Below are 17,948 nucleotides of genomic sequence, written 5' to 3' on the forward strand. Positions count from 1 at the left end.
AAATCCCACCAACGCTTCTGTCGCTAAGGAGGAAAGTGGGGGTAGGGAATCTTCCAAGAGAGCTTCTCTGCATTAAAAAAAGTAATTGATCAACCAGCTGATTTACCGTGTTAAGATAGGAGAGGCTCTGTTCAACATTCTCTTCTGTGCAGAAGGCACTGGAAAAGCTGTGCACACTTTTGGACAAAGGCTGTGGTGAGCTTAGAACATGTACACTTAAGCTTGAGGGGGACATCTTTTTGGCTGAGGTATACCAAGGAATATTGTTATCTATGAGAAAGAAAACCCCAAATATTACAAAGCAGATCAGGAATGCTACTACTTATTAGTGTAATTCTTGAACAATGAAGAACAAAAATGTGCAACTCTAGAAGGTCACTAAACTAAGCATTTAGAAATATTTAGGTACTGGGAAGAAAACTCCAATATCGATAGGGTTATCGATAAGGCTTGCGTTGAAACTTTATATTCAATTAAATAACATCTTCCATATACTCAACATTATTTTATGTACAGAGCTTTTATTACTTTATTGCATTTTATTTTACTTTTCAGCCACCTTGTGCTGACTTATGACGGCAGCCTATCAAATAAATATTACTGATACAGTTTTTTTAATCAAGTATTTTATGGCAGACCTTCCTTTTCTTCAGAACACTTTAGTGTACTATTTGGACTCTAAAAGTGCAATGTTAAATGACTATTCAAAAGAAGTTACATATATAGAAGGACTAATGCGAATCACAATTCTGGAAAAGCCAGCAATTACAACAGAATGCATTATAAAGTCACACCATTCTGCATTTCCATTTTGAAAAACACATTGAGTATTTACAGACTAGCAATTATTAAGTGGTTTATAAACAGCTAGGTAGTTATTCTCCTGCATTAAGCACACCCACATTTCAACTTTTGACTTTAGTAATTTACCTGGTAATTGTCCTGGCACTGCAATAGCGTTCCAATCTCCCATAGCAACAAATGCATCCAGAGTACCTGATCAACTGCTTCAGCAGAGAAACATTAGGACCACTGTGGGTTAAGCCTCCTACGTCAGCATGTCCTAAAATAGCAAGAATGCCTTAGATTAATTAATTTAATTCAAACTGGAAGCTAAAGTAGGCATTGCAGACATTGTATTTCATTAAATACTTTTTCTGGATTTTTAGATTTCCATGACTAGACAAGTATTTGAAAATGCATTGCTAAACAGAAAGCTACTTCAATCAATGATAGTTAAGCTAATCTCAAATCCAAAACAAGGTACCAGCTCCCTGTAAAGAGAACTGATAATAACAAGGCAATTTATCTAATGCAATTTGTCTTGTCAGAATCATTCCACACATGACAAGGAGGCTTCTGTGACCATGACACAGGCTTTATAACTCAGAGGCTCATCAGAAACATGCTGTTTAATCTCACATCATCTCCTTGCATGTATCATGTTCAGATAGTCAGATAGTCAGTATTTAGTGCCTCCTACAGCATTCCGTGCGCCTTGGTGTTTAGTCATGCCGGCCACATGACCACGGAAACGTCTTTGGACAGCGCTGGCTCTTCGGCTTTGAAACGGAGATGAGCACCGCAACCCTAGAGTTGGACTCGACTGGCTTTCGAGCAAGGGAACCTTTACCTTTACCTTTTACAGCAGAAGACACCCTGATATGGATAGCCCAGGCTAGCCCAATCTCATATGTCAAGCACGGTCAGCCCTGGTTACTATTTGCATGAGCAACCACCAAAGAATACCAGGGTCAAGACATGGAGGCAGGCAGCTGCAAACCATCTCTGAACATCTCTTGCCTTGAAAATCCTATGGGGTAGCTACAAATCAGCTGCAACCTGATGACAATAAAAAGCAGAACACAACACAAAAGGAAAACAAAACAGTAACAGCTTATTATTATTACTAAGCTAACTGCTAGATTTTGCACTCAGGCAATTAAAATGCATTGTAAATTTCAATCCTGCCCCTTTGAGCTTTGATTTAGACCAATTTCCCACAAGCCGCTGCTCAAAAAACAGGATTGAGTAGATGCGGGGGAAATCGGGCGAAGCTGTGGGGCAAAATACGGCTGCACAGCAAATAGTGGGAAATTGACACATACGATTGGGGTAAAGGGAAGAGCAAGGGTGGAGCAACAGCTTGTGGGAAATCGGTCTTAGTTTCCTTCAGGAGGTCTACTATACAGCTCATGGTCCTTTTAAACTCCTTGAATCTTAAAAATTGGTAATCTATGATGCTGTTATTTTATTTAGTTTTTTGTTAATTTTTTTATTTCTATATTTTAACCAGAGTTTTTAGCGTCTATATTTGTATACCTGAATAAGGTTTGTTTTTGTTAATTGGATCTGGTTGTGGATCGTAGTATAATAAATTGAACTGCTACTAACAGCTTGGATACAAAGCAGCAGTTATACTGGCACCCTGGCACTTCCGCTGGGCACAGGAGAAGCTGGTTTTTGTCAATTAGTCCCTTCCACTGTGGAATCCCTATTTGTCCCCCACCCCTGGAGAATTTCAAAAGGCTGCAGCAGGATGAAGGACTTTCTCTCCACTAGTGATGCTTTGGATCCAACCTACTGTTTATGGAAGGGTCAACATATCATACAAATACCTTGGCAATACAGGTTTTTACTACACAGTTTTAAAAATATTTTACGCTATCCAAAATTGAAAGGATCCCTCACCCTGGTACTAGACATCTTACTATTTAAAATATGTGATGTCAAAAATGGATCTCACTATCACCTGGAGGACCAATTCAATCAGTACTTCCAACAGAGAAACCTGGCATAGGTTGAGCTTTCAAACTATCTCTGAATTTCTAGCACAGTGCAAATAGTGAGAGAACATGGCTGTACGGTGATTAATGGGATGTGGTTTTTTCCCCAACAACCAATCAAAAAAATTGAGGAACAGTAGTTCAGTGAGGTCCTGACAATTCTTTTTATCAGAGATCCTAGTCACCTTACTGAACTCTAGTTCCTTGGGGGAAAGACTGTACCTGTTTACAGTTTAATTTTGCTATTCAGGTATTCTGAAAGAGTCCTGTACTATCTAAGAAAGTATTCTATTCTTTATGGAATTCATGAGCTTTGGTAGGCTATGGCTTAGTTCAACTAAATCTTTATCTGTTATAAAGTTCCCTGCCACCAGTGGTTGACATTCCCACTTCCTTTTTCTTCCAGACATCTTTCAGTCTATCCTACATTCTTGGCTATCAAGACTTGCTAAGACCAACAGCAGAATGACATACTCTGGCAGACTCTCCAAAGGCAAAATTACATACTTTGTTCAATTTTACCTGAAATGAGTAAAACCAAGACATATTTGGGCCAGCTAAACCAATATCAATCAATAATTCACAGCTGCACTAATTTAACTATTTCCAATCTGACATGTGGTGGGTTTTTAAGAACAAGAACACAAAAATCTCATTATATACTGATGGCTGAGTTCAGCAAGTGATAGAGAAGCTTCTAATCTATTCACCATGGCCATCTTGAAAAAGTTACCCCAGATTTAGCCAGAACACAAGCAGCAAGTCTGGGCAAATTGGTCTTTAAATCTCAACTTGGTAATGTGGGGTGGAAAATTTTTTGCCCCACATATATAAACAGAGTCTCTGTTGTCTATAGTTGTCAGAGCTGTTGTACTGTAAATCAAACATTACAGGTGAGCTAAATGTGGCATATGAATCATGGACAAACCCCCGTGGTTTAACATGGTCCAGGCTTGTACTTGCCTTTGAATCAGACAATTTTTCCAGTTCACTGATTCCCAGAAAATCCACATCACTGATCTCAACAGCATTTGCGCATCTATTCTTTCCACCAACAACAGGGGAAACCTGTGATTGCTAGAACTCTGTAACTAATCAAAAGAGAATGCAGAATTCTGGGCAGGGACCCAAGCAAGAAGCGTCACCCATGGAGGCCCAGTTAACACCCTGGCACCAAGCAAAGCTGTAACACAGTGTTTTTCTCTCTACTGTTACATTTGGATGTGGCCAAGTCCATTTCATGTGGTGTCTATTTCTTAGGAACACAGCCCCACGATGCAGCATATGTTACCATCAAGACAGAAGTGAGCTCCCCATGGTAGGCAAACATCAGTTTATACCACCCACCTGAAGAAAGAGTCACCATGTGAAATTGACAAAGTAGAAATAATTCCTGGATGATTTATGTTCTAAATGATTGTAGATCAAGAATCCTAACTACCCATTACCTCACCTCCTGCAGAGGCAAATATACCCTGCCATAAAGTGACCCAGAAAAGAGAACGGGTTATAGCTAAAAAGACAAAGACCCTTCCCAACCTGGCAATGAGCATGCCAATATTGTTTGAAGGAAAGTATACTTTTAGGTAGTACAAAATTTATCCTACGTTAAGAGCTCCTGCCATTGTGTATGTAGTACAGATTTAGAGTCCAGTGGCACCTTTAAGACCAACAAAGGTTTATTTAAGGTATGAGCTTTCGTGCGCAAGGCACACTTTTTCAAATACATTAGAATGGTAGGTAAGGTTCAAACTTATCGACAGGTACTTAACAGCAAATTAACATGTAATATGATGTTTAAGCTATTTATAGTCAGAACTAAATAACAAGCTAAGGTTATAAGGTCAACAGATGTAAAGCAATAAATATGTCAAAATAGCAGATAAATGTCTAAAGGTGTCCTTGCTAATTCTGGGAAGCAAAGGGTGAACTTCCCAGGCGTGGAGATCACTTAACAGCACTTTATGAGGTGGATGCAGTGTCATGTCAACAAAATATCCCAATATTCCTTGCATTATATTCAGTATTCTAATATACTATTCTGAAAAAGAAATACACTAAAATACAGAGGATTTATAATCCTTCTTGTTGAGAATACCTATGTGAGGACTGAATGAGTTAGCACATGTAATGGGATAAGAAACCAATATCCCTGTTGAGTCCTGGGGAAATTTTTGATCAAAGTTTTAAACAAAAGACAGAACTTGATTGGCTCAAACAGCTGCCTCATATTTTTCTGGTTGGTACATGAGACTTCATCAGGAACAAATGTTGGGAGACAACAGAGATTGAACACAGTTAAGCAGTGCGTAAATGTGGGATCATTTATTTATTTCCTCCAGTTACAACCAGCCTTTTCTCCCGAAAGCAGCTTACATCATTCTCTTCTCCTCCATTTTATCCTCACAACCACCCTGTGTGCCACTAGAAAACATGCAAAGAATCATATTGCCAGTGAAGTTACCAGAAGTTCAAGATGACAGAAAAATTATTCCTGTGTGAAGTCTTAAATAAAACCATTTGTAATCTTCCAATTTAATTTCTTCCATGACACCTTAGCTAAAAACATTTTTGTGCAATACTATTCAAATATTAAATTTTTTTGTTGTAAATTACCTAGGCCTAGAAAACCAGGTTTAATAAACAAATAACTACAGAATAATTCATTTTAAAAGCACACAATTGACTTTGTGACATTGCTAAAAAGAAAGGTATTCTACTCTTGCTGCTCTCAGAATTTAGTGACAGAAAGTAAATAGATTTTCAGCAGCACTTCAGGGCAATCACATTACAACAGTTGGCCTTTCAATACCATATACTGTACCAGCTCAAAAGCCTAAAATGTTTATTTCTTCAAGCTATTTCCCCCACTTTTCTCTAAAGGACCCTAGGCAGATTAAAGAGATATATCTGTATTAAAAACCAGACAGTTTTAACATGCTACTATATGCTAGCAGTTCGAAAGCAAGAAATTGCAAGTAGATAAATAGGTACCGCTTCGGTGGGAAGGTAACAGCGTTCCGTGTGCCTTGGTGTTTAGTCATGCTGGCCACATGACCACGGAAATGTCTTTGGACAGCGCTGGCTTTTCGGCTTGGAAACGGAGATGAGCACCACAACCCTAGAGTCGGATTCGACTGGCTTTCGAGCAAGGGAAACCTTTACCTTACAAATTCAACAGACTTTATGAAATGAGACAAATAGTAGCAGTGTCACTGACAACCATAAAAAGACCAACAAAATGGCCTGTGGAACAAGATTGCCTTGCCCTTTTTTCTAAAGACTGATAAGATACAGTGGCCTTGTAACCTCCTTCGGCAAGCCATTTTATAAGACCAGGATAACCATACAGACGGCATACTTCTACAGGAAGGAACCAAATTAATTGACTAGAGAAGTTATCCTTCAGTAGCACAAGATACTACACTGAAGATTGTTCAGATTATTTTGCCATCCTGAAACAAATCATCTAAGTAGTCAGCCATAGGTAACTTACTCCAAATCTGCAGTGGTACACACCTACTTCAAAGATCAGCATTTATGTGAGCATCTATACTGAGCTGGCCCATCAGAATGTACTACCCATAACTAGGGATGACACTGCTAAGATTAGACTGCAAAGGGGGTTTATAAAAGCTTAAACCCTTCATTAGACAGTAATCCCCTTCACAGACTGAATCATTATCCTGAGGCAACAAAAACAATTTTCCAAAGGATGTTTGAAGGGGCCACAGAAGTTCAGTTTTACAATTCTGTTCCTAATCTTAAAGGTAATTTTGTTTTTCAAGGAAAGAACGCCCCCCCCCAGGGGGGGGGGGGGGGGAGGAACAAACATTAAACAGGGCCAAGCAGAAGAGGGTATGCAAACTTTTGTTTAAATGTCTTGTGGCCACTCTTTGTTTTGACATGGGTGCCACTTGGACTGTATCAGCATACTTGCTGGGGTACACACACAAATGAAATACTTTAGTGTCATTCATGTTCATTCACTAAAAAAGCCATCTCGCCTGGCGGCACTAGAGACTATAACTAATATAACAAAATTGATTCAGGTGGGTAGCTGTGTTGGTCTGAAACAACAGAACAAAGTTTGAGTCCAGTGGAACCTTTAAGACCAACAAAGTTTAATTCTGGGTACACACAAAAGCTTATACCGAGAATTAAACTTTGTTGGTCTTAAAGATGCCACTGGACTCAAACTTAATATAGCAAAAGTCATAGTGTTGACAATCAGTTGTACAAAAAAACTTTTAAGCCTTTACGAAACCTACTATCATAAAGGCAGGCTGCTGCCACAGTAATGCAGGGCACATCATGTTAAATTGTCTTGGCGGTTCTCAATGTGTGGATAACCTACGGACGAATCAAAGTAACCTGCATAGTACGACACAGGTTGAAGCTCCTTAAAATCATACCCCATTGATAACACACACACACACACCACGCACTCCATGACAAGTAACGATCTGGCATAAATTCGTGCCAGCGATAAGTTGGTCAGATCAACACGGGTCTCGTTTATTTCATTATAAAAAAACCAAAAAAAAAAAACCCACGGCTCAAGCACATCCAGCCTTTTCAAAACGGGAGCTGCAAGATCGAAAACAGCACTACGTCATCCCATCCCGTTCAAGCGTGGCGAAGAGGCCGATACGCCCACCCCCAAAAGGGGCTCAAGGAGCGGCCAAGCAGCCGCACCAGGCCTCCCCCCGCCCCTCGCCCAATGCCTCGCCCTCACGTGGCACAGATCGGCTCTTCCCTTGCCCTGCCTGCCCCGCTGCTCCTCCCCCGACTACGCTGGGCGCCTGCTTCCAATCAGCCCAGGATTCGGCGCCCAGCCCACCGCCCCCAACGGTGCGCAGCCCCCTCCAGCACACGGATATAAACTGCTCCTACAAAACGGCTGCTCTTGCCCAAGCCAGAAAACGCACGAGAATGGCTGCGCCCATTTCCCACGCATGCCAAGAACTTTATCCTGCCCTCTTCCACGTGTGCCTCGAGAGCACCCCACCTGCTGCTGTAGAGGGGGCGGAGTTTTCCTGTCCTCCCTGGGTCCGCCAGCGCCGGTGCTTAACCGCCGCGCTTTCTGCGTCCGCGCTCGCAACCAACCGACCTGGCCCTGCCCACGAGCTCCTCGCGGGATTACTCGCGTTCCCCGCCCCCCACGTCCCCACGCGGCACCCTATTGGCCGCTCGGTTGCTAGGAGACCTTTCAACAGGGGGCCTTGGAGACGCGGCAGCAGCTGTCCTTTCCCCCACCAGAACTCTCTCCCCCCCCCCCACCTGTTGCAGGCAGCCCTGACCGCCCGTGGTGCCCCAGCAGGGGGAAGCAGCCCTGCCACCCCCACCCCGATCGAGACGGTGGAGCCACGGGATATTTGGTTTGGAGTACACAAGCGGGAGGGGGGAAATCTAAAACTCAAAAAGCAATCTCGCCTGGCGGCACCTGGGCTGCAAATGAAGCTTTGAATGGCAGGGAGGTCAAGAGGAGCCCCTGCTTGTTGCTGCGGATATAAAAAGGGGCTAGCTAGGGAGGCCGCGTCAAAAACTGGCAACTCCAAGGCCTGAGCTGAACTTGCCCGCAGGGGAAGCAAAAAAAGCACTTCCCTGCGGGACCTTCCGCTCACCGGGAATCTCGGGCGTACCCTGAGCTGCCACCCGTTCAGAGTGAATATGGATACTTAATTAGTTCAGCACCTGGCTAATGGGCATCTAAGGTACTCAATAAGCACACATCACTTATTTGCGCAGTGTCTAGAGGTGCCAACTGCCTGGAGAAAAAAGTCCTGTTGCTTTAATAAAAGTGTAATCTGATGTTATTTACATTTAATTGGTAATATTATTTATCTTCATGCCATGAAAAGCTTCAAATGTTGATTACTAAGGGGACAGGGTATTTTTCTCCAACTATAGAGCAAAAGCTTATACCCAAGTGAAACTTCCTTGGCCTTAAAGGTGCCACTGGACTCAGACTTTGCTGTTTCAGACCAACAGGGCTACCCACCTGAACCTTTCTCCATCTATGCTGGCAACTCAACTCAGGTAGAATGCTGAGGTGGTAGGATGGTGCAGGTGGAGGGGGGTCACCGCTTTGAATGACTTTTAATAGAAAAATCCAACCATTTAAAAGAACAGCTCTGCTTTAAAACAACATGACAACTCTCTTTGGGGAAGAGGGCGTAAGTGCGTCAGGCAGCTGTGGCTATTTGTTTATAGGAGGCGAATGTTAGTGGCATGCCAGCACTGCAGTTTATGAGTGAGCATACATAGAAGGCATTCTTCTTTAGTGCTTTTGGTCAATTTAAAAAGTCTCCTGATTAATCTGGGCAACAGATTTTTAGGATTCTTTTAATTAATGAAAAGTACGTCTATTGTATTGCTCATGCACTCCCTTGGTGTTCAAAAGAGCAGCAGGAGATAAACTATTAATAAACATTCTGCCCAGAAAAGGATACCAAATGTGGAAGTGGGACATGTGTGCATCCCATACATTTGTATATAACATACATCACACAGATGCATATACAAATCAAATAAGTACCTTGCATTTTAAAGAAATTAGAAAACTGCTTGAAGTCCTGTAATGCACTTCACTGGCGTTTAGCTAAATGTTGCAGTGCTATTTTTGTGTTATCTTTTAGACTGTAACATATGTGTTGTCTTTTAAGACTGTAGTACTTATGTTTTCAAAACAAAGTATTGTTTCCCCTTCAGGACTATTGTTTTTTCTCGGATGCAATCAATTGATTCATAAGATTTATTGACTAAAGTTTCTTTGTGTGACAAACTTTTTTACATACTGTGCCATGTATTGGTTTTGATAACCAGCACATAGTATGTTTCCCATTGATTCACATAGTCTAGGGAAAAAAAAGATTGAAGGTCAAAGAAGACGGGGACGGCAAAGGATGAGATGGTTAGACAGTGTCATAGATGCAACGAACATGAAATTGAGCCAGCTTCAGAGGACGGAAGACAGGAGGGCCTGGCGGGAGCTGGTCCATGGGGTCACGAAGAGTCGGACTCGACTGTGCGACTGAACAACAGGATAGACAACCTCTAGGCTTCCGGTTTGGCTTCCGCGAATGGCGGACGCATCCCCGGGTTGCTCCCGGGGCGTCTCGCCCGCCCGCGGTTGAGGAGGGAATCCGCACGAGCGGAGACCCGAACGAGCACCTCAGGGAGAGGAGCTCGGATCCGGGGCGCTTTAGGGCACTTTGGGGGAGCCTCTTTCTCGGCCGAACGGTCGGAAATTGAGGCTCTTTCCTCGCCCTGCCCCTATGGACCTCGCCGCGTGAGTGACCCTGTAAGGGGTTTAGTGGAACCTACGGACGCCACCGAGTGATGAAGCGAATAAGTGAAAAAGCGATGAAATTGGAAAAGAGCGGCTGGAACTGTGAGTTGTCAATCGTAGCCGAAAAGCAATAATCGCGTACCCCCCCACCCCAAGCGATAAGAATGCGAGAAGGAGAAGATCCTTCTATCCTCGTTTAAACTTTCGTTCCATACGAATTTGGCGGAGAAAAGGGGGGGGGAACGGAAACTGGAAGAAAAGCCCTTTGGTAATTTAAGCGAGAGCGAATGACTTTAACTTCGAATGAACTGTTAGAACTTTCCGAGTGAGCTCCCCCCCCCCAGCGAAACGATGTGAGAGAGTGAGAGGTTGCTCTCACCCTCGATCTCAACAATTCTCAGCGGAAACATGGGGGGGGGAGACCGAAAAACGGATGGCAGAATGAGCATAAAAGTGGAAAAAGTCAAGCTCTGATGTAAAAGCATAAGATAAACAAAAAAGTAAGATGTCGGCGCTGGGTGAAGAAGCTAGCAAGGAAGAAAGGATGAACTTCCGGTGATGGCGCAGTTACTAACTCGAAGCATGAAAGACTGTGACTTTAAACGGAACTGTGAGAAGCGTAAAATGTGCATGATGGTGGAAAGTTGCGGATGAGAATGGCAGCGATTAACTCAATGTTTAAAACGGATATATCCATTCTCAAAGTCTGCTTTGCTTGCGAAAAGGCACACTAGCACACGGTTCACAATTGATAACCAGGAAGCAAGCGAGGGAGGAGGAGCTGACAAGTTGCAGAGAGAAGCGAGGCAGATTCATCCTGTACGCCGAGATCAAAAAAACCCCAGCACTGATGAAAGAAACGACACTAACAAAACACCATTGGGACAATTCTAATATACTAACAGGGATTTTTTTAATTGTTAAGATGAAAGCAGATTGGCGACTCACAGAAGAAGCTGAAGAAGAATGTTTCACTTTTACTAACAGATTAACCCAGCAACAATTAACATCACTCATCTTTTCTTTACCCCACTATATACCCTCCTTTTTTCCTTAAAGCGAAACTCCTCTCCTTTTTAGGAGAGTTCAATAAAGCATTTACAAAAAAAAAAAAAAAAGGATAGGCAACCTCTGACACATGTGCTAAAAAGCAATGTGCCAGTCCATTTTATTCAGCTTGCAGGAGCAGTTCTTCACCCAAGAGAACAAAGCAATCTCTTGAATTGCAGGCGATGATGCTGGGGCTCAGCTTGCTCTGAGTGTGTTTGATCAGCTCCAGTCCCCCCCCCCCCCAGTTTGCTGACACGCCAACAGTTTTCTGGCACTCAGGAAAAAAGTTTGCCTATTCCTGAGGTAGGAATTCAGTCTTAAACCTTGCCAAAAGATGGTGCTAGAGAAGTTTTGCTGTACCCTATGGCACCTATTTTTTAGGGTACCACAAGGTTTCATCATTCCCTTAGCCTTAACTTCTGCATGAAGCTGTTAGATGAGATCATCTAAAGATAGGAGTTAAAGAGTTCTCAATCTGCTAATGATACCTTGCTTTGGAAAAAAAAAATAAAGTCTAGTAAGTGCCACCATAAAATGGCTGCCATAAAAGAACATGGCCAGCATATTGAGAGGCACCACATTGGGGCGGTCATTGGTCTAGTTAATATACAGCTCTTCTGTGCTGTCTTATTTCCTTAGATTTTTCTTTACTGACATGAGCAATTTTGCAGAGAACAAATGTTTTTGCATAAAAGTTCTGCAAATTGTTTTTGTTAATAAGACAGCATGTGCAAACATTCTAAGGCAACAAATTTCAATAAAGATGAAACAATGCTCACAACGTAGACTTGAAAAATAAGAGTGTGATGCAGAGAATTATTAATTCACTCTGGAATTTCTGCTCCAGAGGCTGAGGTACTAAGAAAGATACTCAACTGTTGAAATTCAGAAAGGATTTTAGAAAACCATATAATCTTAGAAAAAGAAGTTGCTTGCAGCAACTGTATTGTGCTCTGTGGACTGTGGATTAGTGTAATTTGCAAATGTGTTTGTAGCATTATTGTGTTCCTGTTACAACACTAGAGATTACATATATATACTACTAAAAGGAAAATGTATACATTGTTTGGATGGGATGTTTAATACTACAGTAATACTAATATCCTGGATTGGCTACTGGATTTTAAATGCTTTTGCTCTTTAAACCTATCACCTCTGCTGGCAGCTATTTTTGTGTCTCTGTGCAAGAATTTCTGCCCTAACAGTGTGTTCCATTTGCCCTATTATGTCAAGATAATGTTTGCCCTAGTATATCAAGATAATATAACCTGATTGCTTCCAAAGTTGTGAAAGACCCACCATTCATTGTGGTAGTTGTGCAATGGTACAGTTTAAACATTGCTTTCTAACTACTGTGATTAGCTTACAGTGAAGTGTAAAATTTGATCACCCTTGTTATGGCCATTTGCAAAGCAAGGAATGCTAATTCAGTTCAGATTGGGGATACCTAACGATACTTGAACAGCAATTGCAGTGTTTGCTAAGGCAGCCTTATGTTCCCTTAAAAAAACCCTTAAAAAAAAAACCTTTCCCCAAAGTATCTTGTATGTCCCCTGTCCTCTAATTATATAAAACCAACACTTCCCTACTTGTTAATTTTATCATATGTTTAATCCGTCTCCTATCATATGTTTGTTCTTAATTTGGGAAAGAATTTTGCTATGCCTACTTTGAACAAGATGCAATTTTATCATTGAAAAGCAGTGTTTTAGAATGGCTGTTGACAAACACAGAAGCAGGCAATGGCAAACCACCACTGAACATCCCTCTCCTTGAAGACCCTACAGGGTTGCCATAAACTGGCTGCAACTTGATGGCAAAAAAATTGACACACACCGCCAGTGGGAAGGAGAGTTGCCATCAGGAACAGGACAGAGAAGGGTGGGGGTAAGTTAACTGGGTCTGGGTGAGTAGATCAGCCCTTAAGTAGTAACCTGGAGATGCCTTGTCAGGTCACAGGGTCTCATTACGTGCTTATTCATCTTTTAAGATTTCATGGATAACTTCATATTTTAGTCCTTTAATTAAAAATATAAAGAAAATAACTTTAGTGCTAAGGAATTTCTCACTGAAGCCAAATAAGGTACCAAGAAAACCTCCATAATAAGCATTCTGGGGCTGGAGAGAAACCACTAAGTAAAATAGCTCATAATGAACTAAGCTAGAGAAAATAATCAATACATTGAACAGAAAGGGAAGAAGGTTGTCCCTAAAAAAAGAAACACCATAATTTTGATTGGCTGATAGCGAAACAAATTGTCATTTTTGAAATGATTTACCTGGAGGTAAATTTTTGAGGACACAGACAAATGGCATTTTGAATAGTCTCAGTGGTCGTACCTTGATTAAATGTCTCATATCAAGATATCTTTGTTTTTCTGGTAGTTTGGATTTTACAGCCAGACAATACCTGGTATTTTAACACAGTCCTCCACCCCATCAAAGCAACTGGCTGTCTACTGTTGGAAGTAAGATGTTGGACTAGATGGACTCTTGATCCGATCCAGCAGGGCTCTTTTTACAGTCTTAGATCTCTAAGGAAGTCTCAGTGAAAAAAAACCAATCAATGTCTTAGTTTTGTCAGCTTTGGCAGGGATTTGACTGAACTGGTTAGCAGAAGTAAAAAATCTTCAGAGAGACCTTAACATGCATAAGAAACAATGAAATGCTTTTAAAATGAAGAAAGACAGCTTTTGTACCTCCAATTATATTTTTGCCTTGGTTTGTTTTATAATATGCTTTATTAATACATCTTCAAAACATCCAAAATAAAAGACTTGGACAAAATGGCATTTCTAAAAAATACTGGGCTGAATCATTATAGCGCCTAAAACATCATACTAAAAAGTTTGAGCACTGCTTTGAATGATGCATCACTTGGAGTACGTCCAAATTAAACATACTAAGTAACTGACCTTTATTCCTATGGTTTGTCCAAGGGTGCAGCTATAATGGAATTCTGGTTAGTAAAGAAGCCAAAAAAGAGTAAATGAATCACCATAACAAGGCGAACTAACCTGGGACAAAGAAGGTAAGGGTAACATTTAAATTTAACTAAAGATAGCGGAGATAAGAGCTGAAGGGCCTGTGCCCTCTAGCCTCTGTGACTTAGGACCCAAAAATAAATTTAGAGAGGATGAGACAGGCCTACTTCTCTCTGTGATGGTAAGTGTAAGTCTGGACTGTAGCTAGGGTTGCCAGCTCTGGGTTGGGAAATACCTGGAGATTTTGGGGGATGGAGTCTGAGAAGGACAGGGTTTGGGGAGGGGAGGGAGCTCAGCAGGGTATAGTGCCATAGGGTCCACCTTCCAAACTAACCATTTTCTCCAGTGATCTCTATTGCCTGGAGATCAGTTGTAATAGCAGATCTCCAGCTGCCACCTGGAGGTTGGCAAGCATAACTGTAGCACCGCAGCTTGGTGGGGGCTCACATGACTGAGTGCTCCACCACTGAAACCTTCCCCCACAAGTATCCCCTCAACATGCTAGTTCTCTGTGTGTAGGAGCCAGGGTTGCCAGCCTGAAGTTTCATTGGTGCAGGAGCACCAGGACTGATGTCATGGCATCAGCCCAATGCTAATGAACCCCCTTTCCTCTGGTATTTTTCTGCCACTGCCCACATGGGGGGGGGGGTGGGCAGAGTTGGCAAGAGGTCTCTTTAGCCAGGGGGGTTGTATATGTAGCAGCGTTAAAACATGAACACACACTGATCTATCAAGTTCAGCATTGTATACTAAGAGCACCTCTCCAGGATTTCAAGTAGAGTCACATCCCCTGCTACCTGATCTTTTCTGCTGGAGGAACCTGGGCCCTTCTGCATACAAATAAGATGCTGTACCACTGAGCCATAGCCCCTCCCACATGAGTGAACCTCTAGTTTCAGTCTGAAGTGTTATAGACTAGGCAAAGATTTATTATGGGATGTTTGAACTAGATGTTTGTTGGGGGAAACACATCTATTTATATATGTCAGCTAAAGCAGGGGGTGGGTGGGGTCCCTATTTTATATATGTCAGCTAAAGCAGGGGGTGGGTGGGTGTCCCTATTTTTTTTTAACAAAAACCGAGTGCATAGATGAGGAGAGATGAGGATATGTACTCTGTATCTTTCAGGCTGCATTGAAGAAGAAGGAGACTGGATTTATACTGCACCCTTCACTACCTGAAGGAGTCTTAGAGCAGCTTACAATCCCTTTCCCTTCCCCTCCCCACAAAATACACCCTCTGAGGTAGGTGGGGCTGAGAGAGCTCTTTCAAGAACTGCTCTTGAGAGAACAGCTCTGAAAGAACTTGTAACTGACCCAAGGTCACACAAGCAGCTGCATGTGGAGAAGTGGGGAATCAAACCCGGTTCTCCCATGGGATGATACAGCCCCAACATATCATCCAAAGGCACTTTGATGTGATCCTGAAAGATTGTCCAAAACCAGGGGGAAATGGGGAGAAAGCAGGGGGATGGTGTCTTGTGGATACTCTCCAAAATAGTACCGTACTGCTGTAAAGAAGCCATGGTGTTTCAAAACACATCCATGTGGAAACAGTCATTAAAGGGAAAAGGCTGATTTTTTGTGCCATGCCTGTTACCCCCCCCCCTTTTTAAATGATAATGGCAGTCTAAGGATGTCCATTTTGATTAGCAAAATCGAGCAGGAGGTAAAGGGCTAAATTGTGGCTGTGTGTCCAATTTACCTTTTCCAAACTGACTAACAGCCATGCATTTTGCCATATCTGTTTGTGCCCTCACAAACTTAGCTTCTAGAAACCCCGTGAAAAGAGCAGAATGGCAATGAGTCATTCACAGTAACAACATTTTAACAAGGCATGCCTTCCCCAAAAAGGCACAGAGCCAGGAACAAGGTAGGTACAGTGATTTCCTAGGCCCTGACAACACCAACTCCGGTAAACAGGAAACCCTAGCCTAGTGCAGATGATGCATCCATGCATTGACTCACCATGCTGGGAGGGCACTATGCCCGCCTCTGTGCGATAGCCAGGTTGTCTGCATGGCACAAAATATGCAGAGGAAGCACCTGAGTGCATGTTCCCTTCCTCTGACCAGCAACATTCAGAAAGCAGCACTGATCATTTGGGGGGAGGGGCGCGGCATGGGGGTGAACATACAGACACTTCCTCTGTGTTAGCACAATATGGATTACTTCATGCAGAGGTGGAAAGTAGGGTTGCCAACACCAAGCTGGGAAGTTCCTGGAGATTGGGGGGGGGGAGCATGAAGAGGGCTGGGTTTGGGAAAGGGAAGATGCTCAGCAGGGTATAATGCCGTGGACTTCACCCTGAAAAGCAGCCATTTTATACAGCAGATCTCTGTCATCTCAAGATAAGTTCCGGGAGATCTCTAGCCCTCACCTAAAGGTTGGCAGCACATTCACACTCATTGTCCCTCCAGTGCATTAACACCCGGACTGGTCATCTGCACAGGACTCTTATGGCATCCCATTAGATGCAGGGTTGCCAATGACCTGGAGACAAAAGTTGTCTTGGCCCTTTAACAGAAACTTGCTTCGCTGGAAACAGGCAGTTGAAGCTTTTCCTGACATAGACAGGGGTCATTTTGTAGAAAAAGAGCTGCAGGAGCTCATTAGCATAACTTATTAGCATATGCCACACCCCCTGACATCACCGGAAGTGTGCCTCAGCCCCTCTGACAGACAGAAGCACCTGGGATCCATTCTTTCCCCCCTCTCCCTTCCCTTCGCCTCCAAGTTGTGCGAAGGAAAAGGGGAGGGGGAGGATCTCAGGCACTTCTCCCTGACAGAGGTGCTGGCGTGCCCACAGCCAGCCTGTGTGAATTATAGAATCATAGACTCATAGAGTGGGAAGGGACCTCCAGGGTCATCTAGTCCAACCCCCTGCACAATGCAGGAAATTCACCAATACCCCCCACACACACCTCAGTGACCCCTGTTCCACCCCCAGAATATGATAAAAAACCTCCAGGATCACTGGGGGCCAAACTGGCCTGGAGAAAAATGGCTTCCTGGCCCCAAAGTGGCGATCAGCATTTCCCTGGGCATGTAAGAAAGGGCCACAAGAACTAAGCACTGATGCAACCCTTCCTGCTCTACCTCTCATGATTTGCCTAAGTTCACACAATCAGCATTGTGATCCTTTTAAAGTTGAAAGCATGATATAAATGCAAAGGACTATTTGTAAGATTATCTGTAAGACACAAGACCAGGACGCATCTCACTTCTGGCAATCACTTGGAGAGACCCTATCACTCAGCTTCCATAGCCCCACACACCCCCCACACTGGAATAAGAACATAATATCAGGCCATACCACATTGCAATAAAGCCCCTACAACTGTATACAGAAATACTGAGCTTCCCTACCATTTGCCACAACTAGCCCACCACACAACCAGGATCAAGACTCCTAAGTGGACCAACAGACAGGCATACACTCGTTTGAGAAACTGAGTATTACATTACAACACCTCTGGAACATTACAGATCAGTAGAGGCAGCACTGCACAGTGGTCAGAGTTGCAGATTGATGTGGGGAGACCCAGGTTTGTATTCTCACTCTGCTGGCTGAGTGACCCCGGGCCAAATCTCCCCTTCTCTACCTAACCTACCCCACAGGGTTGTTGTGAGGATGAAATGGAGACTCATGGGCAGGGTCCCCAGCTTCCCTGGCAGGAACACTATGTTAAGAAATCTCTCACAATTATGCAGCCATAGCAGGCAGGAGGGAAGGAGGCGAATACCTCCAGCGCCAGAGACTTGTAGAAGAAGAGTCAAACTTTGGGGACTCACCCGTGCACCAGAGGGCCAAGGCAGCAGGAGGAAAGAAGCC

The 17,948-nt window shown here is 43.1% G+C and overlaps 1 protein-coding gene across 1 annotated transcript in view; it reads right to left on the minus strand.

Annotated features, from left to right (window-relative positions):
* SSX2IP (synovial sarcoma, X breakpoint 2 interacting protein) overlaps positions 1 to 7,881 on the minus strand; it is a 32,658-nt gene extending 24,777 nt beyond the window's left edge. The window contains exons 1-3 of the mRNA XM_015419390.1: positions 7,798 to 7,881; positions 931 to 1,063; positions 107 to 270 (exon numbers count right to left, since the gene is read on the minus strand). Coding sequence (XP_015274876.1) covers positions 107 to 270; positions 931 to 973 — 207 coding nt within the window. The 5' untranslated portion in view covers positions 974 to 1,063; positions 7,798 to 7,881. The remainder of the gene's footprint in view (positions 1 to 106; positions 271 to 930; positions 1,064 to 7,797) is intronic.
* Between the last annotated feature and the right edge of the window lie 10,067 nt (positions 7,882 to 17,948).

The sequence above is a fragment of the Gekko japonicus genome, unplaced genomic scaffold (assembly GCF_001447785.1).
Source record: "Gekko japonicus isolate JY-2015 unplaced genomic scaffold, Gekko_japonicus_V1.1 scaffold494, whole genome shotgun sequence".
In the NCBI taxonomy this organism is placed as follows: domain Eukaryota; kingdom Metazoa; phylum Chordata; class Lepidosauria; order Squamata; family Gekkonidae; genus Gekko; species Gekko japonicus.